Source organism: Malaclemys terrapin, chromosome 7 (assembly GCF_027887155.1).
Source record: "Malaclemys terrapin pileata isolate rMalTer1 chromosome 7, rMalTer1.hap1, whole genome shotgun sequence".
NCBI classification, from domain to species: Eukaryota; Metazoa; Chordata; order Testudines; family Emydidae; genus Malaclemys; species Malaclemys terrapin.
The window spans coordinates 29,879,821-29,905,328 of record NC_071511.1 but is presented as its reverse complement, the minus strand read 5'-3'; the positions used below and the strand labels follow the sequence as shown (position 1 = coordinate 29,905,328).

Here is a 25,508-nt window from a genome sequence, read left to right as displayed (position 1 = left end):
GTTACTTCCGGCCCACTCAACATCAGCTTCGGTAGCGTCTGGCTCTGGCCCTGTTCAGAATTACTTCCGGGAGTATGAGTGACTCCTTCCGGTCTCGGCTAGGCCCCAGTGCGGGGCTGTTCACGGCGCTCGCCTGGCTCGGAAAGGGAATCTGAGGAGCCAGCGGGGCCAGTGTTAGGGAGCGAGGCGTAAATGGCGGCGGCGGGGGATTGACCCAGGCATCTGGGCAGCTAGCTGGACTCATGGGAGGAAGTCATGTGACACCACGAGGCCAGTCGAGGGCCCGGCAGCGTGTGTCGAGGGATCCTCGAGGTTCGGCTCCTCACCCTCCCCTGCTTCTAAAACCTCAACCCCGGGAGAGGGGGAGCCGCGTGAAACGTGTCCCTGGAGCCCCTGAGCCCGACACCGCAGCCAGCCAGCCTGGGCCCACAGCGACCGGACTTGGAGCCACAGAGACTCGTCTCAGGGGCTGGGAACCAGGGATCAGGAGTACAAGATTCGTCCATTGTTTGCTGCTAATATTTCCATCCGCTTCCCAGCCCTCTAGCTAGGGGAGGTGACTAGCATCCTTTCTGTTGTACAGGTAGGAAGTTAGGGGCACTTAAAGCGAAGCTGGGAATAGAGCCCATCTCTCTAAGGTGGTGTGGCACCGTCGGCCTCCGTAGCACTTACGGTGGCACCGCTTGCCTTGCCTCAGTTTCCCCAGGGTTCTTTAATCCCCTTTTTTGGAGCTTTCCAGGTCTGTCTTTTAATCACCCTTCTATTAGGAGTTCAGCCTCAGAGAGGCTGTTGACAGGCAATCTTTTATCTCAGCATGCCCAGGACCAGAGCCCCATTATGCAAGGTACTGTACAAACACAAAACCTACCTCACGATCTATAAATCAAGAAATGACAGATAGATACAGCCAGACAGGAACAATGAGACAATCCTGGTCTGCATGCTGGGCACTGGGTTCATAACACCAACAGCCTAAACATCATGCTTTTTGTAGGCATTGTGACATAGTGGGGATTTTCCCTTGTTATGTTGTATGTGAGCCTATGTGACTCTTACTGTTTTGCATGAATGCTGTGTGTGCTTCAGTTTCCCTGTATATTGCACCAATGTCTACATTGCGGGAATAAGGGTGTGTGACTTTTGTGGGAGTTGCTCCAGCTGTCTGCACGGATGCTATGGCCGCCCCTTTGTAACTTGAGAACCAGAAGGGGGATGTGATCAGGTGACTCTTGGCCCAGGAAGTGAGACAAAGGCTAGAGGAGGAACAACGGGCAGGGGCCAGGCAGCTGGAAGGGAGTCAGTCTCCGCTGGCTTAGGGCACAGAGGGAGGACCTGAGCCCTGGCTCTGGGCTCCCCTCCTCCCAAGATGGACTTCGCTGAAAGTCACTGATTTCTGTGCTAACAAGTTCTGTCCCACGCTGTGTTCCTGTTGACTAATAAACCTTCTGTTTTACCGGCTGGCCGAGAGTCACATCTGACTGCGGAGTTGGGGGGCAGGGCCCTCTGGCTTCCCCAGGAATCCTGTTCAGGTGGACTCACTGCGGGAAGCACACGGTGTGGAAGGGGATGCTGAATGCTCTGAGGTCAGACCCAGGAAGGTCGAAGCTGTGTAAGCTTCTTGCCCTGGTGACAATATGCTCAGAGAGAGGAGGCTCCCCCAGAGTCCTGGCTGACTTCATACGGAGTAGTTCCAGAGTATCGCCCCGGTGACTCCGTGACAGGCATCCCAACAAAGGATAGTTTGAAGGAGGACAATGAGATGGCTCTGCGGGTATTTACAGCGAGCTCCTCACAAACATAAGTGATAGCATGGGAGAAAGGATGAAGGGGCTGTTGACAAATGTAACAAGTGAGCAGTGGATGCTGCCAGTACAGGCTGATTGGGGATGGGAATCGGCTTCTTTATATTAAATGAGAGATCACAAGTGCTGGAACTAGGGGTGCTGCTGCATCCCCTGACTTGAAGTGGCTTCCATTATGTACAGGGTTTACAATTTGGTTCAATGGCTCTCAGCACCTCTACTATACAAATTGTTCCAGCACCCCTGAGAGAGATTATAGGTCAGGTGGGGATTGGCCATGGAGGGCCTTGAAAGGGAAGAGAAGCAGCTTATGACTGATCTAGGAGAGAAGGGAAGACCAATGAAGGGAAGCACAGAGAGGGGTGACACAGTCAAAGTAATGGCCTAGGAGAATGATCTTAGCACCAGCAAAGGAACTTACAACAAAGAGTGATCTCCCTGAGAGACTTCTGGGGGAAGAGGTAAGGTGATGTGGCTGTGTCCTCCTTAAGGGAGGTTGGTGTGAGTGAGTTTATTTGCTAGAGACAGGGAACAGAACAATATCCCTGCCAGAACCAGCCTTGAGGGTTCACCTCTGAGGTCTGAAGCCCCAAGAGGCGACTGTAGGGCCATCAAACATTGACTCAGCCATTTACTGCTGTGGGCATCTGGCCTAAAAACCCACTGGGGAGGCCACAGCAGCTGTGATAAGACTCTTATCCTTCCTGGTTCCTTTGTGGCCTTGTCACATCCTATATGGCATGTGCAGCCCCCTATATAATTTTGTAACACCCCATAGTGGTCCCTGTATAATGCAGTGGTGCCCCACCCTAGTCCCAATCACATTTCATGAACTGGTCCCTATATGGCCCCATAATGATCCACTGTAGTTCCTAAATAACCCCAGAGCACTCATAGGCCAGGCCCTTATATTAGCCCATAGAATCCCAGTCCCTATGTGGCCCTGTAATGCTTCTCCCTCTACCCTATGTGGTTTGTAACACCCTGCCCTGGTGCCCATATGGACCCATTGTGCCCAATGTGTGGGTCCTATATAACAGGGGCTCTCAACCTTTTTCTTTTGGAGCCCCCCCATGCTATATAAACTCCATGGCCCAGCTGTGCCATCACAACTGGTTTTCTGCCTATAAAAGCCAGAGTGACATTAGTGGGTAGAAAGCTGGGCAAGTGCCTGGAGCCCCACACAGCTAAGTTGTTCAGGCTTCAACTTTAGCCCCAGGGGCCGGGCTCAGGGCCCCGGGCTTCAGGTCTGCACAGCAGGGCTTGGGCTTGGGCTTGGGCTTTCTGCCTGGGATCTAGTGAGTCTAACGCTGACCCCTGATTGAAAACTGCTGCTATATAATGTCCCAGCCTCAGTGCTGCACGCTAGTGCCTATATAGCCTAATAGTGTCCCACACGCAAGTCCGTATGGTCACATGACACCCAGCGTATGGGTCCCATGTGGCCCTATGACGCCTTGCCTGGTACTTGCCGCCTCTCTCTGTTTTGCGTTCTCTCCCTCGCTGGTGTGGAATTCGCCCCTGCTCCATCCCTCGCTTCCGCGCCTGCGTAGAATCCCCCGCTCATTTGCATAGTGGGCGGGGCTTTCCCAGCAGCGGGGCGGGTCACGTGCCGTGGTCATTTCCGCGTGCGGCGTAGTTTGCGAACGGATACAGCGGCGGCACCTGGACCCGATCCCGCCGGAGGCCCCCGCCTGGACCACGCCCCCGGCCCCGCCCCTGCCTCGGACCCCCGATTGGAGCCGGAACCCCCTTCCGCCTCGGAGCCCTTCGAGGGGCTGGACCCGCCCTAGCTGGGCTCCCTCTCGGACAGACTCCCCAGGGCATACCCACCTGCACCCCTCTCCCGATTGGGGCTGGGACCCGCCATAGGGGTCGGGATCCCCCGCAGGAGTCAGAATCCCCCCCGTTCCCTATCAGAATCCTCCCCAGTGGGGGCCCCACCCCAAAGAGGCCCCCATCCCCTTGGCGCCTACATCCCCCCTCTCTGGGTGGGACCAGCTGTTGTACTGAGACACCCCCGACCTTGCACACGCTCTTATTGTGGACTGGAGTCCATCTCCTGAGCCCCCACGCCGGGGCCAGTCCTAGCCTGCGGAGTCCCCCCCGACCCAAGCTTAGTATCCCCTGGATTCTTCTGGTTCCCAAACTGGGAGCCCCCCTCCTTGACTCCCTCCAGCTAGGGAGCCCCTACCCCCGTACCTCCTTGATTCCCAGCCTGGGACCTAGCCTGACTTCTGGCAGAAATGGATGGTAAGTGTGTACCCCCAATCCAGCAATATGAACTTTTCCCCAAATCCAGAACCCCCATTTATCTCTGGGGTGTCTCTACTCCCTTCACCCCCGTCTCTGGAGTGGTGTGTGTAAAATGGGAGTCACTGGGACAGGTGGGTGTGTGGAAGCAGCTGAGTTCATAGAGATGTGTGGGGGGAAGCCCCCTATTATTGGAGTGCTGGTTATGAATATGGGGGGCTTGGAGAGCAGCTGGGATTCCCCAGGAGTTTGGGTTTCCCCTGCTTTGTCCCATCCCCCACCGCCCATTATTTCCCCAGCGGCTGCATTTCTGGGTCCCTGCCTTGTTTTGAAAAAGTTTTGTGGTGATGTCTGGTGAGACCTGCTTCCGGGGCCTTGGTTGGCAGCGATTTCCCTGTTTGCTTTGGGGGTCAGGCAGGCCCAGTGGATTTGGGGGCTGAAATGTGGGGCAGGGGGAACAGAGAGGATTTGTGTCTCTTAAAAAAAGCCAACACGTTGGGAAAAACACAGATAGTGGAATCCTTTGGCATAGAGGAAGGGCCGGGCTGGAGTTGACTGGACACTGTAGAGCAGGGAAACGACAGCTCTAATATGATGTATTGGGCCTGTAACCCATCATATATTAACACCTAGTTCTTATATAGTATGGCACTTCCCATATTATCCCATAAGGCAGAGCGCTTCTCTCCCGCCAACCAGGGCAGAAATACAGTGACAGAGTAAATGAAATCCTTCAAACCGGAAGTGTTTTGTTGTTATGTGCTTGAGACTTGAGGAACTCAATCTGTTTAGCCTAACAAAGAGAAGGGCTGATTTGATCGGTCTGTGAGCACTACATGGGGAACAGAAATTTGATAATGGGCTGTTCAGTCTAGCAGACAAAGGTCTCACAACTTTTAAAGCTACACAAATTCAGACTAGAAATAAAGTGTTTCTGTTTTAACAGCTAGGGGAATTAATACAGTGGGACGACTTCCCGAGCTGGAGGGAGTCAAGGAGGGGGGCTCCCAGTTTGGGAACCAGAAGAATCCAGGGGATACTAGACTTGGGGGGGGAGGGGGCTCCGCAGGCTATGGTGGATTCTCCATCACAGGCAACTTTTAAACTAAATTGGATCTTTTTTTCTAAGAGATCTGCTCTAGTTCAGTTGGGAATTAATTCGGGGCTGGCCTTTGGCCTGTTATACCAGAGTTCAGACTAGATGATCACAGTGGTCGTTTCTGGCATTAGAATCAGCAAATCTTTGTATTGCAGTAGCATGTAGGAGCCCCAGTCATGGCCCAGGACCCCTTGTGCTGGGTGCTGTACAGACCCAGAACAGAAAGATGGTCCCTGCCCCAACAAGCTGACAATTCCTACTGAATTAACCCCGTGAGTGGCTCATGTGCTGGGTGCATCCCCCAGATGTGTAGCTCACTAGAACTGTACCACCTACAGACTCCAGTCAAGATTATCTTCTGCCTAGGTAGTTTTCATGTAGACGTACTCGGTGTTGCTTTCCTTAGAAATTCCGGGGTGGCGGAGCGGGGAGGTTTGGGCAGCTGGGCCTGTAGGCTCTGGAGAAGGGTTTGCGGCTGAGCCAGCCACCCATTTTGGCTGAATGGCTCAACATGAAACAGCTGATTGTGTGGCTGTTTTGGGACAGTCATCATTAGGTTTCAAAGTTAACGTGGTGATTGTGTGCGGGGACGGCAAGAGCATGTTGGTGACAGTCTGTTTTTAAAGGGCTATTTTTTCACAACCCAGAGAGCTAGAAAGGATGGATATATCTGTATAACAAACTCAGTTTTCCACACCCCCATCAATTCAGGCTATCCCCACCCCAGTTCTCTGCTCCTCTCCGGCCCTTGTAGGCTCAGAAGTGGGGAACTACAACAAGCTCTAGAGGTCACCAGTCCTCATGTGAGGGGTTGGGAAGGAATTTCTCTCCACCCCACACAGACGCCTTAAGGAGGTGGGGTACTGGGCTGATGGAGCCCACTGGTTTGACCTGGTACAGCTAAGCCTAACACTTCCAAGTGCCTTAAATAGCCAGACCCTGCCACCAAAACCAGAAGCCCAAATACCACTGGGGCTAATGTGCCTCAGCGGCAACTGAGACAAGACCTTAGGGAGGGAGGGATAGCTCAGTGGTTTGAGCATTGGCCTGCTAAACTCAGGGTTGTGAGTTCAATCCTTGAGGGGGCCACTTAGGGATCTGGGGAAAATCAGTACTTGGTCCTGCTAGTGAAGGCAGGGGGCTGGTCTCGATGACCTCTCGGGGTCCCTTCCAGCTCTATGAGATAGGTATAGGTATAAAACAAAGAACACCACCTTTTCCTGCTGCTAATAGTTATTCATTAGGTGTATTGCGGTAGCACCTAGACTCTTTTCCCCCTCCCCACCCCACTGACTGAGGTCAGGGGATGGTGCTGCCTAGACCTCTAGCTGAGACACAGCGCCCCCAGTTGTGCTGGGCATGGCTCAGACACACAGCAAGGGACAGGCCCTGCACGAAGAGCTTCCAAACCTTGTCTAAGGTAAAAGGTTTTGCCAGATATGTTGGCAGAACCCACAACGTGGCCAACGCAGTGGAGACATCTTTGCTGGTATACCCTGCCTAGCGTTGACAGGGTGTTGAAAGACACGGGGTGAAAGGGAAACTGAGGCACGGAGAGGGAAAGGGACTTGCCTAAAGTTGGTGGCAGACCTAGAAATAGAACCCAGGTGTCCTGAGTCCCAGTCCAGTGCCCTAGCCACTCACCCTGGTGCAGGGCAGGGATTGTCTTTCAGCGTGTGTCTGTGCAGCACCAGACATGGTGGGGAGCTGTATGGCTCCTGGCATCACAAGGTGTTCCCAGCCTTGGCCAGGGCCTCTAGACATTTCTGTAATACGAGTAATAATAATGGAACAGGTTATTCTGTTCCTGCTCTCTGTTATACACCCAGTCCTAGGCTCTGATTCAGCAGGGTGCTTGTGTGTAATTCTACCCAGCATGAGAATTAGTATTGCTGTGTATTTCATATGTGCTGGTAGCACCAGGAGCCCCAGTCCCACAGGAGAACTCCATTGCGCTAGGCGCTGTACAAAGAGAACAAAGATATTCCCTGCCCCAGTGAGCTGGCTGGGAGTTACTGCAATGACTTACTTTGAACTCAGGCTACTTGCAAGGCTGGATCAGGCCTGAAGTCCTTCTAGCCCCGTCGCTGACCATGGCTGTGAAACCAGCTGCTTCAGAGGCAGGCACAAGACGCCCCCATGGGAGCAGCTGAGGGGGAATAATCTGGCCCCCTTCAGTAGTCTCCTCCCAACTCTGTCCTCCCAACTTTGACTGGACAGAGAGCATCTTCATCTCTCTGGCAGGAGGTTTGATGTCCCGTCCAAAGCTCTGTCTGATTTTACAGCCTCCGCCCTTCCAACTCCATGTAGTCTTGTTCTCCAAAGAAATGGCCAGTCCCTTCTGGATTCCTGCTCGGCCCCCAGCCTCAGTCGCAGCCTGTGGCAATGGGTTCTGCAGGTGAACGGTGCCGTGTGTGGAAATCCTTTCTTCTGATCAGTTCTGAATTTGTTGCCTTCTGATCTCAGCCAGGACTCGATTCAGGGCATGCCTATGGCCTGTGTGAGACAGGAGGTCAGCCTATCGCAGGGGGCCCTTCCGGCCTTAGAATCTATGACTGTCCTAGTGCTGCCAGAAAGCAAGGGATGCTCCCAATCTCCTCTTTACCATCCTCAGCTCAGATCCAAGGTGAGCAGTCCCCACTGCTCTCGGCCTACTAGGAGCCCCCTGCGATTTTGGGCCCTGTGAGAGGCGGCGTGCCCTGTGTGACTGCACCATTGGTTTATATGCTGGCATTGGAAGACCCTTCATCCCACTCTTAGGGAGTTGTGTAATGTGTTTGCTTTTTGACTGCTGCTTTTAATCAATTTGTCCCATCAGACACCTCAACCCTTGATCTAATGCACTTATTCAATATTATTCGTATTATGGTTGTAACTCAAGGTTCCAACTGAGATCACGGTCCCCCCATGTGCACAGCTGAGGGGGGGTGAGAGGGGCCATCCCGTTGTGCCAGGCACAGAGGCACAGTGAGACGGTCCCTGCCCTGGAGGAGCTCACAGTCTGAATAGACGAAGGGTGGATGGGGAGTCCGAGGCACCAAGAGGGGAAAAGACTTGCCCAAGGTCATGCAGCAGCTCAGTCGCAGATCTGGGAATAGAACTCAGGAGTCCTGACGCTCAGGCCAGTGCCCCTATCCACTGGACCACGCTGCCTCTTAATTCTTGTCAGTCATGGATCATAGTAGATTTCAAGGCCAGAAGGGACATCGTTGTGATCATCCAGTCTGACCACCTGCATAACCCAGGCCAGAGAACTGTTCCCAGCCATTCCTGCCTCCTGCCCAGATCTGGTGGTTGAGCTAGAACATTGGTTTTAGAGTGACGTGTGAGCTGGATTGAAAGACCCCAAGTAATAGACACTCCACCCAGTCCTGGAGTCAGCTGTTCTATTGGTTAATCCCGCTTCCTGTTTAAAAATTTGCAACTTATTTCTTGTCTGAATTTTTCAAGCTTCAGCTCCAGGACATTGGGTCTTGTTCTGTCTTTGGTCTGCTGACTTAATGAGTCCTCTGCTCTTTGAAATCTCCTCCACATAGAGCTGCTTAAAGCCCAGGTTCGAATCACTTCTTATACTTTGCTTGGAGAAGCTAAACAGACGGTGCTCTCAAGTCCTTTGCTGTGGGGCGCTTTCTAGGCTCAGCCTGATCTATCTCTGTAGTTTCATACTGAGTGGATAACATTCAATGATTTTATTTAAAAAAAAAAACAGTTTTTTTAATTTTAATTTTTATTTAAATTATATGTTTTCTTTTTCAAAATAAACCTGGTTAAATGAAATCTGAATTTAATACAAAATATGTAAAACCTATACATTTATTATAATCTTTTAAAATGTTATTAAATAAAAATATGCTGAATCCATGAGATTCTATTAAAAAAAACCCTTTGAGTTCAAGGCTGCCTTTCTGTATAAAGAAAGAATGAGGGGGAAACATCTAACTTTTGAATTCAGGCTTTAGAAATATGGCACAATACGTCAGCCTAAGTAATATGGGAGCCTGTCTCATTTTAAAGAGACTTAGGTGAGACTAGGAATTTAAACCCCAGTCTCTTTCACTTAGGCATGTTTGAAAATGTTCCCAGGCTGACCTGAAACAATCAGTTTAATTCACTGACTACAGTTAATCCCTCTGTTTCTTTAATTTAGTTGTAAGTGTGAAACATGTTTTGATAAGAGAAGTTTATGGATCCAAAACATTTAAGGTTTTGTTTAATAAAAATGCATTTTAGATGCTGTTGTGTATTTAATTAAATTCCAGTTACCCTCCTAATGCGTCTTGACACGAATAATGAGCAAAAAGTTAATTATCTAGTAAATAAGCTATATATCTTTTACTATTTTCTAACATGCTGAAGATGTTCAGTTAATAAGAATCTGAAAATATTAAGCTAGATAATTGCTTACATAAATGCATATTGTTATAGTGTATTCTCTTAGGCAGCAAAAAGATGTACCAAATCTAGCGTAAAGGCTCTGTTTAGTTGTAACTCAGCTTGTTTTAATGAGAGGGCACCTTTCTTTAGAAAATTACTGAAGTACAAATGGAAAAGTTTATGAAAATGGATGATTGAAATTGAGGCTTTCCACTTCGTAATTTAAATTACCTTGATTTTAAATCAGTCCACTCTGGTTTCCTAGAGTTTAAGGACACAAGAGACCATCAGATTGTCCAGGCTGACTCTCTGTAGAACACGGGTTCATTATCACCCAATTCTGCTCGTATTGAGCCCAATGCGTTTGAGTCCTCAGGATACTAAATTGTTGTGAGCCACAGGCAGAGAACAGGGAAGACCAAGGAGCCCACAGTGCCTGAGGGCCCTGTGCTGGCAGGGAATTGCTGAGGTGAGCCATGCCCAGCTGATCCTAGGAGGCGACCTGCACCCCAAGCTGCAGAGGGAGGTGAAAACCCCCAAGGTGCCTGCCAATCTGTCCTGGGAGAAAATCCTTCACAACCCCCAATCTGGTGATGTACTGAACCCTGAGCATCTGGGCAAGGTCCACCAGCCAGGCAGCTAGAGAGGGGATTTGATACCACCTCAGAGCACTGGCTCACCCCATCCAGTGTCCCAACTGGGCTTATCTCTGGTGCTTCAGAGGAAGTCAGAAAAAAAATCCCCAACCCAGACATAAGAACGGCCATACTGGGTCAGCCCAATGGTCCATCTAGCCCAGAATCCTGTCTTCCGACAATGGCCAATGCTAGGTGCTTCAAAGGGAACGAACAGAACAGGTAATCATCAAGTGATCCATCCCCTGTTGCCCATTCCCAGCTTCTGGCAAACAGAGGCTAGGGACACCATCCCTGCCCATCCTGGCTAATAGCCATTGATGGACCTCTCCCCCATGAACTTATCTAGTTCTTTTTTGAACCCTGTTATAGTCTTGGCCTTCACAACATCCTCTGGCAAAGAGTTCCACAGGTTGACTGTGCATTGTGTGAAGAAATACTTCCTTTTGTTTGTTTTAAACCTGCTGCCTATTAATTTCATTTGGTGACCCCTAGTTCTTGTGTTATGAGAAATAAACAACACTTCCTTATTTACTTTCTCCACGCCAATCTATAATATCCCTCCTTCGTTGTAATATATGGAGATATCCCATCTCCTAGAACTGGAAGGGACCGCAAAAGGTCATTGAGTCCAGCCCCCCTGCCTTCACTAGCAGGACCAAGTACTGAGTTATGCCCCAGATCCCTAAGTGGCCCCTCGAGGATTGAGCTCACAACCCTGGGTTTAGCAGGCCAATGCTCAAACCACTGAGCTATCCCTCCCCCCTAAAGTTGTTTCGTTTCCAAGCTGAAAAGTCCCAGTCTTAACTAACTAAACACATCTAGTTAGCTGTGCATTGGGAGGAAAAATCCCTTCCTGACCCCAGAAAGTGACTAGCTAAAGCCATGAAGCACGAGATTTGATTACAGTCATCTTAAGGCAGACAAACTCTGTCTTTTTGCAGTCATGGAAACGAAATCAGTTTAGAAACCGCTGAGGCACAGGGAGGGACGACTTACCCAATCACCCAGTAGCTGGTGGCGGAGCCAGGAATAGAACCCTGGCATTCGGAGCCCCAGTGCCATGTTCTACCCACTCGCCACACTGCCAGGTCCATATGTAATATTCACCTCCCTCGGTGATGATCCACAGAGGATGGGAATCTCGCAGCTCCCAGCTACCCAGCCTAGCTCTGTAGCTCAAACTGTAATGACACTGTCCTAATCTAAACTAGAAAGGATTTGTCAGTATTGCTATACCAGTACAGTCACGCCGGCAAACCTTCCTAGTGGAGACTCTGCTTATACCAGCAAAATGCTCCTTATACCAGTTCGCTGAGCAAAATAAGTCACTGACAAGAGGACCGTTTTATCATTATTCTCATCAGTGCTCTGAGTCCGTTTGCTGCTATAACCGTGTCTGCATTGGAGCTGTTGCTAGTATAAAATGTTGTTAACAAATCTCACCCGCGAGTGACATTGCATTACCAGCAAACGTTTCGAGTGTCAATCTGGCCTCAGCCTTTTAGCTCGGGAAGTCCCCTCTTCAGTCCCCGGGGCTCAGCCAGGATTGGGGCTGTCCTGCATGTGTGTATTTTACATACACCGTCCCCTGTATGCACCTCTTGGGCATATACACAGGGAACAGAAAGTGACATGGGGACAGAAATTGGATAACATGAGGGCTCTTCAGTTCGGCAGTCAGAGGTGTAACGTGATCCAGCAGCTGGAAATAGAAGCTTGTGGAATGCAGATCGGAAATAAGGCAACATTTTTTTACCAGTGAGGGGAATTCACCATTGGACCAACCGCGGGCTGTGGTGGATTCTCCATCACTGGCAATCTTTAAATCAAGATTGGATGGTTTTCTAGAAGATCTGCTCTGTCCTGGATGCATTAATTCTGGGCCGGCCTATGGCTTATGTTAGATATAGGACCCTACCAAATTCACGTTCCATTTTGGTCAATTTCACGGGCACGGGATTTTAAAAATCATTCATTTAATGATTTCAGCTATTTACAGCTGAAATTTCACGGTGCTGTAATTGTAGGGATCCTGACCCAAAAAGGAGTTGTGGGGGGGTCGCAAGGTTATTGTAGGGGGGGGGTTGCGACACTGCTACCCTTCTGCGCAGGTGCTGGCGGCGCTGCCTTCAGAACTGGGCAGCTGGAGAGCGGTGGCTGCTGGCCGGGAGCCCAGCTCTGAAGGCAGAGCCGCCGTCAGCAGCAGCGCAGAAGTAAGGGTGGCATGGTATGGTATTGCCACCCTTACTTCTGCAGTGCTACCCTCTGTCAGCAGCCGCCACTCTCCGGCTGCCCAGGTCTGAAGGCAGCAATGCAGAGGTAAGGATGGCCTGGTATGGTATTGCCACCCTTGCTTTTGCACTGCTGCTGGTGGGGTGCTGCCTTCAGGACTGAGCACCTGGCCAACAGCTGCTGCTCTCCGGCTGCCCAGCTCTGAAGGCAGCGCAGAAGTGAGGGGTGGCAATTCCGCAATCCTCATACCATAACCTTGTGACCTCCCCCTCCCCCCCGCAACTCCCTTTTGGGTCAGGACCTCCAATTTGAGAAACGCTGGTCTCCTCTGTGAAATCTGCATAGTATAGGGTAAAAGCACATGAGACCGGATTTCACAGGGGGAGACCAGATTTCATGATCTGTGATGTGTTTTTCATGGCTGTGAATTTGGTAGGCTCTAGCTATACATGACATCAGACTAGATGATCGCAGTGGGCCCATCTGGCCTTACAGATGAAGGACACTCTCTCCATCTCCCCTGTATGTGTTTGCGTGCTTGTCAACCACATTGCAGACACGCAGGACACAAAGGTGGTTCCTGCTGGCATCCCAACGTTGATGGCTTTTGCAGAAAGATTTGGGAGGGAGGGGGTACCGGCCCCAGGGGTCAGTGGGGAGGCATAGCTTGGTTGTCTCTGGAAGGAGGCAGGAAGAAAACCTTGCTGCCTCCCAGAATCCTAGTCCCCACTCCCCTCCCAGAGCTGCAGCTAGAACCCAGGAGACTGACACATCACCAAATGTTCCCTGAAACTTGACTGGACCTGCATGTGGAGGCAGCCCAGTGCATAAAGCACAGGACTCCTGGGTTCTTTTTGTCACCTTGGGCAGGTCCCTCCCCCTCTCTGTACTTCAGTTTCCCCTCCCACCCTTTCTCTGTGTAGGTATTAGATCTCCAGAGCAGGGCCTGTCTCTCACTGTGTGTCTGTGCAGCAGCCCTGATCTCAGCCAGGGTCTGTGCAGCGCCCGCCATGACGGGGCCCTGATCTCAGCCAGGGTCTGTGCAGCGCCCGCCATGACGGGGCCCTGATCTCAGCCAGGGTCTGTGCAGCGCCCGCCATGACGGGGCCCTGATCTCAGCCAGGGTCTGTGCAGCGCCCGCCATGACGGGGCCCTGATCTCAGCCAGGGTCTGTGCAGCGCCCGCCATGACGGGGCCCTGATCTCAGCCGGGGTCTGTGCAGCGCCCGCCATGACGGGGCCCTGATCTCAGACGGGGTCTGTGCAGCGCCCGCCATGATGGGGCCCTGAGTTCAGCTGGGGTTTGTGCCGGGCCCGGCACTACTGTAATGCCCGTAATTCATAGAGATGAGAAGTCCCCATCTAGTTCCGTTCTGTCCCCCCCACTTCAGCACCCAGGGCAGGATTGTCCCCCAGGGCTCCAGTTCTCTGTCCTCCCTGTGCTGGGCTCCTGCCACTCCCCTGGCTGAGGGACTGTCGTCCCAGCCTCTGGCCACAAGATTCCTGCACAAAACAGATGACGTCAAGGGAAAAGAATTGTGTTCCCTCTGCCCCTCCCCCTGCATCCCAGCAGCTGCAGCATGCTGGGAGGGGGCATGGATCCTAGGGGACCAGGGCTCCCCATTCCTGGAGCTGGCAGGCCTGGGATCAGTGGGTACGTATGGGGCAGTGGTTAGAATATTGCCCCCACCCCTCATTATTTCCACTTTAAAAACTTAGTGCTGAAACAGGCAGAAAACTCCCTTCAGGAGCCCCTCACTCCTGCCCCGCAGCCCACTGCTAGGCCAGTCCTGGGCTCCCCAAACAGCTCTGCTAGGGCCCCTCACTCCTGCCCTGCAGCCCCCTGCTAGGCCAGTCCTGGGCTCCCCAAACAGCTCTGCTAGAGCCCCTCACTCCTACCCCGCAGCCCCTGCTAGGCCAGTCCTGGGTTACGCCTCCCCTCTCCCACCACCTGTGGGTTTTGAGTTGAAATACAGTTTCTGTTGTTCTTCCTCTTCCTAAATTGCTGCCTCCCTTGGTCCCTGTACAGGCCCCATAAATCACCTCCCACTAGCAGTGCTGCTGGGACAATGGGACCTGGTTAATGAGTGAGCTGGGCCCCTTGGGAACCAGGGTGCAGCTCCCAGCTCTGCAAACAGAAACTAAGGGCACTAATTGCTGGTCTGAGCCAAGCTGGGAGCCCTGGGCTGGGCAGAATCAGGCTGCAGTCCTAGAGGCTTCAGTGGGTGCTGGGGGAGCTCAGTAGGGGGCGCTCTCCCCTCACAGTCAGTGTTGGCCCCAGTGCCCCTGCCTGGTGCTAGGGGGCACAGTGCTGCAGATGCGGCCAAGGCTGTGATGTCTTCGCCCAGCAGAGGAGTGGGGAACGAGGGCAGCATTGGCTGCTTGTACGTATCAGGGCAGTGCCGGTCTAGGTCCACTTCTGGTTCTCAGCAGCTCAGTCTTCCCAGGAATTCCCTGTTGGAGCCTTTGCTCTATGGAGGTGCTCTGTGGAGATGGGGGGCTCAGGGCTCTGCCTGAGAGGTGATTGGGGCACCCAAAACCACAGCTGCCCTCCCAGAGCCAGGAATGAGACCCAGGAGTCCTAACTCCCAGTCTGCTGCTCTAACCACTAGTCACTATTCCCCTCTTAGAGCTGGGACTAGAACCCAGGAGTCCTAGTACTCAATGCTGACCTGCCTGCATCTCCGCTGGGTTGATGCTCCGGACTTACATTGATATAACTATATTGCTCAGAGGTGTGGGAAATCCACCCCCGACCTAACTCCCAGGGCAGACAGTGCTGAGTCAACAGGAGAGCTTCTCCCACCGACCACTCCTGCCTCTTGGGGATGTTGAGTACCTATGGCGGGAGACGCTGCAGCCCTGGAAGCATGGACGAGCCCTATGTGAAAATGCCCCACTCCCTCCCCACTTGGAAGGATTTGGGTGTGTCACTGGGCAGGGTCCTTCACAAACCAGGCCCTGATCACGCCATGCCTGAAATCCACACATCACCTGGCTGGGGCAACGAGCACCAGGGAGAAAGCATGGGATTGTCTTCCCAAAGGAAGCATCCAGATGCCTGGGGTGTTCAATGGGAAAACCCTGTGCCGTATAATTTATAAACAACCCCCCATGACCTGCCCCAGAAGTGGCTGCATCTCAATGCCAGGGAAGGGATCCCTTGGGTGTGTTTCTGAAAGATGTGTGCTCGGGAGGGGAAGCTCTCTGTAACAAGGTTTGTCTGTTGCTTGCTGTTACCCAGAGTTGGAGGCCTCTCTGGTCCTGTAGGAATGACATGTCTAGTGTGCAGAACATTCTATAGCTGCTATAGAAACCATGCTTCATTTCATCTGCCAACAAAATGCAGCCACTTCTAGGGTGGAGCATGGCAGTGTACAACAGCCACACAGCAATACCGCACATGCGTGTCTGGGGTGAGTAAGAACAGCTGGAACTGCTGGAGCATCTAGGGAGAGCAATGAAATTGCCTGAGCTGGACATTCCCAGGACAGTGGGGTTGAGAGGTCAGGATCAGCACAGTGTCCCCTAGTGCTGCACTGGGGCATCTGTGCTAGCCCTGACAGTGATGGGAGAGAACCTGTTCCCTTCAGCACTCAGTATTTCTCTTGGAGGTGTACCAACTGCAGTCTGACCTGGCGGTGCCTGCAGTCTGGGTGCCCTGTGACAACTGGGAGTGGTGCCAGGCTAGCACAGGCCCCATGTGAGTTACGGGAAAGAGCAGCAGGGTGTGGGAGCTGGGACTTTCCTGTCTCTGGGGCAGGATCTGAGATCAGGAGCTGTTAACTCCCCGCCACGGGCCCCCTGCGCTGCCTGCCCAATTCCCCAAATCCTCGTGCTGCCTGGACATCAAGGGGTGAAATAGCCCCGAGTACAGGTGCACGTCACTTGGCATGTGAACCCTGTGTCCAGGCCACCTCCCACCCCAGCAGATTCCGTTCTTCCTCCCTGAATAACCCCCTTCTGTTTTAACCCCATTCACCATTATCTTTTATTTCTAATTCCAAATGACTATGCAGCTGCTAGCCAGCCCTGTGCCTACCCCAGAGGCAGTTGCATCTCACCCCCACTCTTTCCCCTGGGGCAACATGAGCCCCATTGCTTGTGGGCAAGTCAGGATTCTGGGCAGCATGGAGGACTGGTCTCATAGACGCATGTAATAGGCATGGGGAGTGAGAGTGGAGAGGGGATGAGGTGCAATGCCAGGTATGGACACTAGGTGGAGCTGATTGATTACAAGAAATCTGTTTTCCCAGTTGGGACCATACAAGGGCCCTATCTGCCTCCTGTACCTCTGGAACTCCCTGCTGCAGGAGGTTGCTAAAACCCTGGCTCTATCATGCCAATAATACCTCCCATTGTTGCCTTTCAGACCTGCTGCCACTTGTCCTCCTCCATCAGGACTGGGGCCTCCAGGGTGAGTCATGATTCAACTTGCATATTTAAATTGAATGTAATTAACAAAATTATGATTGTTAATAATGTATTTCACTAGCAACTGCTCTCCAAGGCTGTTAGAGCTGTCGAAGCACTAGTCCCTTGCAAAACCATCTCGTGCACTAGAGATTATCCCCGTAGAACCCAGGAGTCCTGGCTCCCAGCACCTCCTGCTCTAACCCACTTGATCCCACTCTCGTCCCAGAGCCAGGAATAGAATGCAGGAGGCCGCTGTGCTGCAGTGAGTGTGGCAGGGGCTCAGTAGGGAGCACTCTCTCCTCAGAGTAAGTGCTACCCCAGTACCGCAGCATGTCTCTAGGGTGTGCCGTGGTGCTAGAAATGCCATGAATTGCATGAGGCACAAGTGTGACACTACATCTCAGCACCAGGTGAGGGATCGGTGTATAAACAGCCCCCTTACCTCTCCCCAGAGGCGGCTGCATCTCAGCACTCCGGGATCCTGGTGCCAGGGGTTCCCCTGCCTGGCGGGGTGGGAGTTGGGATGACTCATCACGGACTCTGAATTAGTCACATTGTGAGGTGGATTCCTGCAGCAGAAGCTGCAGTCAGTGGTTGTGCCCTGTGTGACAAGGTTCAAGACTAGCTCTGGCTGGAGATCTCCTGGGGACTCCCATCTCCTCCCTGCAGGGCTGCTGGCCTAATGCCAGCAAAGTGTGATGTAAGGGGCTGTACATTCCACTGTTAGATTAAAGCTCCAGTCAGGGGAAATCCCCAAGAGGGAGTAGCTGCCCCAGACTTGACAGGGCTGTGCTGAGATGTGGGGTGTGGGGGCTGTTTATACGGGGATCCCTTGCCCCATGCTGAGCTGCAGCCACCTGGGGGGGGGGGGGCATAGGGGCTGTTCAAAAGGACTCCTGGGTTCTGTCCAGTTCTGAAAGAAGAGTGGGATCTAGTGGATAGGGCAGGAGGGGCTGGGAGTCAGGACTCCTGGGTTTTATTCCTAGTTCGGCCACTGACCCCAATCCATGTGACTCGGTTTCCCTCCATGCTCCATGGGATTTATGTCCTTCACGCTAAAACCACTGGTGATTGCAGAGGTGTGGGTGATGCCGAGGGTTGGTCTGTCCGTCGCTCACGTCTGTCTCTCTGTGCCCCCAGAGCCCACCCCCAGCAGCACCCCCTACGTGGAGATCATCGAACAGCCCAAGCAGCGCGGCATGCGCTTCCGCTACAAGTGCGAGGGGCGCTCGGCTGGCAGCATCCCTGGGGAGCGCAGCACCGACACTACCAAGACCCACCCCACCATCAAGGTCAGCCCCCCACCCCAGTGCACCTCTCCCCCACACTTCACCCTCAAGATCAGCCCCTCCCCGCACTCACCGACAAGGTCTTTGCACCTCCAGTGCTCCCTCCTCTGCCCCTATGCATTCCCAATCCCTCACCTCTGGGTGGGTGGCCTGGACCCCCTAATGAAATCCTGGAGAATTGAGCACTGCCTAGTGGATAGAGCTGGGAGCCAGAACTCCTGGGTTCTATCCCTAGCTCTGGGTAGGGAGTGGAGTCTCGTGGGACAGAGTAGGCGGGGTGAGGGTGAGCTGGGAGCTAGGTTCTTTTTCTGGCTCTCTGGATTTGCTGCATGACCCCAGGGTATGCTGCTCCCCCACTCTGTGACTCACTCCTCCCCCCTCCCATGAGATTGGAGGAGGGGCTCTGAGTGTTAACACTCCCGTGCTCCCACGTGGAGTGGGACCTCAACAATGCCTGATGCCAAAGGGGCCAGACCCCTGCAGCTGCTGCCCCCTGGAGGCTCATGGATGCAGTGAATTTGGAAGATCTCAGCCTGATTTCCAGTGGGGAATGGCAGGGAGGGGCTCCTTTCTAGCCCTGCTGAGGATCCTTGGAGCCCCTAACCTTTGCCCCCATCTCCCACCCCCAGATCAATAATTATACAGGCCCCGGGAAGGTTCGTATCTCTCTGGTGACCAAGGACGCCCCCCACCGACCCCACCCCCACGAGCTGGTGGGCAAAGATTGCAAGGATGGCTACTATGAGGCTGAGCTATCACCTGAGCGCAACATCCACAGGTGAGCCCATACGTCTGGGTTCAATCCCCACCTTTGGTAGGGGCGTGGGGTCAGCTGCAGTAGAGGTGGGAGGCTGGAGTCAGGACTCCTGGATTCTGTCCCTGGAATTCGGGGGAGGGTGGGCGTCGAGTGGGTTAAAGCCATGTAGCAGGGTGGGGAGCCAGGCATCAGGACTCCTGGGTTCTATTTCAGGCCTGGTCTACACTGGCGGGGGGATCGACCTAAGATATGCAAGTTCAGCTACGAGAATAGCATAGCTGAAGTTGACGTATCTTAGGTCGACTTACCTCATGTCCTCACGGCGTGGGGTCAACTGCCGTTGCTCTCCCGTCGACTCCGCTTCCGCCTCGGTGGAGTACAGGAGTCGACAGCAGAGCGATCGGGGATCGATTTATTGCATCTACACTCGACGCGATTAATCGATCCCTGATAGATTGATCACTACCAGCTGATCCGTCGGGTAGTGTAGACGTACCCTCAGCTTTGCAGATGATTCGCTTTGTGGGAAACTGTGGCACCGCGAGGGGAGGGGACTTGCCCAGGATCTCGTAGCAAGTTGGGTAGAGCTGTGGACGGAACCCAGGGGTCCAGCCCCCCACCCTCCCCGGGGCTGGGCTGGCACCATGCAGGGAGGGACTGTGGGTAACCCCTGCCTGCATCTCAGCTTCCAGAATCTGGGCATCCAGTGTGTGAAGAAACGGGAGCTGGACGAGGCTGTGGCACAGCGCATCCGCACCAACAACAACCCCTTCAATGGTGAGTGAGGGACTGCCTGGGCCTGGGGCAGAACCAACCACAGCCCCTTCCATGGGGGGAGGACTGCCTGGGGGTGGGGCAGAACCAACCACAGCCCCTTCGATGTGGGGGAGGACTGCCTGGGGGTGGGGCAGAACCAACCACAGCCCCTTCGATGTGGGGGAGGACTGCCTGGGGGTGGGGCAGAACCAACCACAGCCCCTTCGATGCGCGGGGAGGACTGCCTGGGGGTGGGACAGAACCAACCACAGCCCTTTCGATGTGAGGGGGGACAAACAGGAGCCCTTCGATATGGAGGAGTCAGAGCCAGTAACAGCCCCTTCAGTCAATGTGGGAGGGGGAGAAATTGCCCCAGGCAGGGTTGGAGCCAAGGGTCCCAGGAGAGGGGAGGTGGGGACCGGGATCTCAGCCACCCTGTGTGAGTCTCATTCCCCCCCATCTCGCCCCCACAGTGCCTTTGGACAACCAGAAGGGGGACTATGACCTGAATGCCGTGCGGCTCTGCTTCCAGGTGTGGGTGCAGGACCCTGTGGGCACTGGGCACCTCGTCCAGCTGCCCCTCGTGGTGTCACAGCCGATCTACGACAACCGTGAGCCCTGGAGGGAGGGGGCCGGGCCCAGCTGGGGAGGACAGAGGGATTGGAAGTGGGGGCCTGGCCCAGCTGCAGGGGTGGGGGGTCACAAGCACAGCGGTGGGGGGAGAGGGTATGTGGGGGAGGGTCCTTGGCCCAGAGATTGGAGGAGTTGGTGGGGGTCCCTGGAGCAGCAGTGGGGGGTGGTACAGGAGGATGGAGGGGCTGAGGGTTGCTGTGGGGAGGGGGTCCCTAGCACATGGATATGGGGGTGCCCAGTGAGAGCCCCAGGGGAAGAGACCCACCCATGCCCCCATGTTGGTTTGTCCTGGGGTCCCTGACTCCCACTTTCCCTCCCCAGGAGCCCCCAACACGGCTGAGCTGAAGATCTGCCGGGTCAATCGCAACTCGGGGAGCTGCCTGGGGGGGGACGAGATCTTCCTGCTCTGTGACAAGGTGCAGAAGGGTAAGTGCGTGGGGGGAGCCCTGAGGCTGGAGGGGGCTCCCTGGGAGTGTGGGTGCAGGCCTGGGGCTCCTAGCGTGTGTGTGTGTGGGGGGGGGGGATGAATGGGCATGCTGGGTCTCTCCAGAGGGGGTGAGTACAGGGGTCCTCTTCTTCCATCAGGGCACAGTTGGCTTTATCCCCAAAAGCTGGATCTCCAGCCTGGCTCCCTCCACAGGGATGGTGACTCCAACCCCCCCCCCCCCCCCCCCCCCCACCACCACCACCACCATACACTCCCACCTCCCAAGCAGCTGGTTCCATTGCTCTCTGATGAGGAAACCAGAGGTTAGAGTGGGGCGGCCTGGGGTCAGGACTCTTTGGGGCTATCCACAGCTCTGAGAGGGCAGTAAGGTTTAGTGGTTGGGGGGCTGGGAGCCCAGACTCCTGGGTCCTATCTCCAGCTCTCCCATTGGTGCCTGCAGCCCCCTCATCCCCCCCTTTGCCTCCCCCAGAGGACATTGAGGTCCGGTTCTTCAAGGACTCGTGGGAGGCCAAGGGCTCCTTCTCGCAGGCAGATGTGCACCGGCAGGTCGCCATCGTGTTCAAAACCCCCCCATACCAGGACCAGGCACTCAGGGAGCCGGTGACGGTGCAGATGCAGCTCCGGCGCCCATCTGACAAGGAGGTCAGCGAGGCCATGGAGTTCCGCTACCTGCCAGACGAAGGTATCAGCGGGCCTTTCCTCTAGGGGGCGCCAGCTCCACTCTGGCCTGAGGGCAGGGGGACTGGCTGGCTCCAGGAGTGGGGAATGGGACCCCACCCCGGGGCAGGGGGGAATCAGCCCCCAGGGCTAAAGGGTCATGCTCTCCCCTAGGTGACTTCCACCGCATCGAGGAGAAGCGCAAGCGAACGCGGGACACCTTCAAGAACTTTGTGCAGAAAGCGCCTTTCACAGGTGAGGCTGGGGGTGGCCGACAGTTCGTAACAGGGCAGGGGGGCAGAGTATCTGGGCGGATGGGGAGGAGATTGTGGGGGGTCTCTTTGCTGAAGGGGTGGTCTCTTAGCTGGGGGGGGGGCTGGGAAGGGGGGGCTCTTTGAGGGAGGGCAGCTCAGGAGGGTGGGTGGCTCTTGAGGGACAGGGGGGGGGTGAGCCTTATAGTTGGGCTTCAGGCACCTAAGCCAAGGGGGATTGGGAGAAAGGAGACTGAACTTGGTTGCCTCTAGTACCGGTGGGGTGGAGGGGCAGGCGGGTGGTGGGATGACATGTCTGTGGTTTTGGGAGGTGAAGCTCATTAGCCTCCTACATGGAGGGGCATCTGAGGGTGGCTTAGCTGCGGTGGGGGGGGTTCTCTGCTGTGTCATCCCCCCATGTCACTGACCCTGTCTCTCCTCCCAGCAGTGGTGGTTCCGGAGTCACGTTCCCCGCGTCGGATTGCTGTCCCTGTCCGCACAGCCGTGCCCAAACCCAGTGGTAAGGGGGCTCCAGCCACATTGCGCCAGGGTGGGGAATGGGCCTTTCCCCTCTAGAGGGCACCAGCTCCAATCCAGCCCCAGTGTGGGGGGACTGCACAATCCCCCATAATGCTTCTCTGTACCATGCTGCCCTGGGGGGGAGGCACTGGGGTCCCTGCCCATGAGGTTGGCCCCCCCATCTCTCAGCACTAACCTCTCCCTTCTCTAGGTCTCACTGGAATGGCAGGCACCATGGGGCAGCTGCCACCCCTCCAGAAGCCACAGGCCACGGCCCAGCACCCCTCCTTACCCTTCACTGGGCCCAGCCGAGCTCCTCCTCCTCCCGCCCCCCAGATGGGCTTCAGTACAGTCAATCTGGAGGAGTTCTCCAGCCTGGGCATCACAAGCCGGGCCCAGCCCCCACCCCCTGCTCCCGAGGCCGAGCCCAACTTTGACCCCTTCTTCCACCTGCCGTTTGAGGGCGGGGGCGACCCAACCGCCATGGAGCTGGGGGCCTTGCTGGAGGACACCACCTACACCAGCCTGGAGTCCATCAACACTACTGAGTTCCGGCAGTTGCTGAACCAGGGGTCATCCACCGAGGGTGCTGACGGGCACAGCATGCTCCTGACCTATCCCGAGTCGATCACCCGCCTAATGAGCAGCCAACGTGGTGTGGTGGGCGTGACAGGGGAGGAGCCTCAGGGCAACGGTGGGGGTGGGGGGGGCAGCAGTACCAACAGCTTCCTCAATGGGGTCCTGGGCAACCTCCCGGAAGAGAGCCTCACCTCCATGGGGGATCTGGACTTCAGCGCTCTGCTCAGCCAGTTCAGCTCCTCCTAGTGGGGACGTTGGGAAAGACAGACTGACGGTGACAACGCCCACCTGGCTCTGCGCAAGGGGACTCAGGGGTGAGTAACTGCTCATCCACCGAGAATCCCGGCGGGGGACTCTGCCCTGGACTCAGTCAGCCCAGGTCCCCCATCTGGGCTGCCTGGGCCTTGTATTACTGGCTTCATTTGGCTATAGATCTCACTGTCCGCCCACCCCATGCCTCCCCAGAGCCCTGCTCTATATCCCCCCATTCAATCCCCTGCACTACAGGATGTTTCCCACCTGTCAGGCTGAGGGGGCAGCGCCAGGGGTTAGTTCCTCCCCCATTGCAGGGAGGCAGGGGGAGGAGCAAAGAGCCCCACCCTCTTCACAGGAATGGAGGGGGGAGGAGCAGACAATGGACTGATTTATTGTCAGGACGGGTAGGGGACGGGCTTGACCCATTATTCACAGGAGGGAGGAGGGGAGTGAAGCTGCCCTGAGCTTCTGAGTTCCTTCCGCTCTGTCCTCCCTTACCTGAAAACTGTTGGCTGGGGTGGGGGAGCTCTACCTTAGCTCCTGCAGCAGCTCTGATTGGCTGCCTATCCCCATTCCCAGCCTCCTGGGGATGGGCAGCCAATCAGAAAGGGTTTCCTCAGGGCCGGGCTGGGGTTCTGGCATCCAGACCAGACTGGCTCTGTATTGTGGGTGTACTGCGGGGGGGAATTCTCCTTCCCACCCTCAGGAGGTGCCTTAGCAGAAGCAGCATTAACTCCCACCTCCCTTTGCAGCTGGGGAGTGTGAACAGGACCCCTCCCACCCAGCAGAGGGCCTGTTGCACGTTTGGCTTTGGGAGCTCTACAAGCTGTGTAAGGGGGGTGGGGGTTGTTGCTGCACCCTGTTTTGGGGCATTCTCCCATTCTTGTATTATAATGTGTCTTGCCATGCGGTAGGAAGTGGTGGCACTGCCCCTCCCTGCCTAGTGCCCCAGGATCTCCCCATCCCTGCTCCATGACTCAGATGGGCCTGCAGTGGGGGTGGGGTGCTCAGAACAGCCAGGAGTAGGTGCCCTGTTGCACAAAGCACTCTCCCAGGTCTGTAAAATAAAGCTGGCTCTGCTAGGTGTCCTAAGAGAGGCTATGAACCTATCAGAGGATCTGGGCCACTCCTCCAGCTGGCCCTGGCCTGCAGCAGGAAGGCCCAGAGAGCACCTGGGCCCATCATGGCCTCCTGGCCCCTCTCTGCATTCGCCATTGCAGGGTTTGTATAGCATTCCTGACCCTATATTTTGGCTTCCACTGTCCTTTGTCTTACTATTGGCTAAATGTAGAGGGATGGTTTTAACCATGAGTGACGCGTATTATTAATGTATTTGCTATCTCTGGGGCACAGGGACTCGCTTCCGTGCCCAGTTTTTCCACTGACTTATGTTCCTAATAAAACTGAGTCAAAGCGCAGTCCCCGGCTTCTTATTGGCAAATAGGGATGGTGCCACCTACTGGATCCCCTCTGAGACCAGTCCATGGTGGGCCTTGACCTCCTCAGTCATGCAGTCCCATGCTATTGCAGGCAACCCCTTCAGCATTCAGCTGTTTCCCATTCCCTCAGCATCGCTTCCACAGCTGCAAGATAGAATCCAGCTGGTACTACTGTAGTTCCAGCACCCCCTGCAGGGGCCGCCTGGGAGTGTCATGGGTGTATAAGTGAAGCCAGTTGACGCATGGGGGAGTGGGCCAGGTCAGAATTGTTATCTTGACTGTGGACTGGATCTTGCTCTTTGAATCTGGAGTGACTCCAGGTATGGGGGTGAAATTAAGGCCAGATCTTGCTCACTAAACTCAGAGCACCCCTAGGAGTGTGGGTGAAGTTAGGCCAGAGCAAAAGATTTGAGGCCTTTCTCTGAGACATTCTCTCTGAGAATCCAACATGCCCACCATTGCAGTCAATGGCCTTGCTCCAGATCTGGCTAACAACTCATACACCCTGTGGGGCGGGAAGCAAAGAGGCTTCACCCTGTTCTTGCTGTTCTAGGAAGTGGCCAGAAAATGGTTTAAAACAAAAAGCCTTGCTTAATTTTTAGCCTTGAAATTATGGTTGTAGAAAATGCCAGATCAGCCCCATCTAGTCCTAGGTGTGGTCTCTGACAGCAGCCAGCACCAGGTGCAAGAACCTGCCAGTAGCAACTGTGGCATAATCTGCCCCTATGAAGGTCTCATCCTGCCCCCTAATTGTTGAGAGCAATTTAAGATGAAGCATCAGTTTAATATCCCATAGTGACTAGTGGCTGGCTGTTCTTATCCAGATAAATGGCCACTTGCTCTTTCAGTCATAAATTTGCAGCCTCAATGTGGCCCTCTGATAGAGTTCCCCAGGCTAACTAGACCTAGAGCTTTGCTGTTCATCAGTTAGGTCTTTGGGCCACAAGGCAGAGCAAACCAAAGTGCCCACACTGCCACCTCTCCCATAATTTTATATCCTTTTCTCCCCTCTTGAAGATGAACGCTCCCAACCTTCCTTCCACAGAGTGTTTTTCCACCAGGCCTTAGATTGTTCTCCACCCCCTTCAATTCTGCAGTAAAATTCAGTGGGA

General features: G+C 54.5%; 1 protein-coding gene across 4 annotated transcripts; it reads left to right on the top strand.

Moving 5' to 3' along the window:
- Window positions 1-64: 64 nt before the first annotated feature.
- Window positions 65-24,375, top strand: RELA (RELA proto-oncogene, NF-kB subunit). Of its 4 annotated transcripts, none has more exons than XM_054036040.1 (11): window positions 65-583; window positions 16,770-16,814; window positions 17,954-18,105; window positions 18,732-18,880; window positions 19,545-19,636; window positions 20,089-20,226; window positions 20,570-20,674; window positions 21,166-21,378; window positions 21,528-21,608; window positions 22,050-22,124; window positions 22,335-24,375. In XM_054036040.1, exons 3-11 carry the CDS (start codon window positions 18,013-18,015, stop codon window positions 22,946-22,948), a joined length of 1,560 nt encoding a protein of 519 aa, XP_053892015.1. In that variant the 5' UTR covers window positions 65-583; window positions 16,770-16,814; window positions 17,954-18,012; the 3' UTR covers window positions 22,949-24,375. The 4 variants fall into 4 exon arrangements, with proteins under 4 accessions (XP_053892015.1, XP_053892012.1, XP_053892013.1 ...); XM_054036037.1 differs by lacking the exon at window positions 65-583 and adding an exon at window positions 3,393-4,055; XM_054036038.1 differs by lacking the exon at window positions 65-583 and adding an exon at window positions 3,395-4,055 and having other exon boundaries at window positions 22,053-22,124.
- Window positions 24,376-25,508: the final 1,133 nt, after the last annotated feature.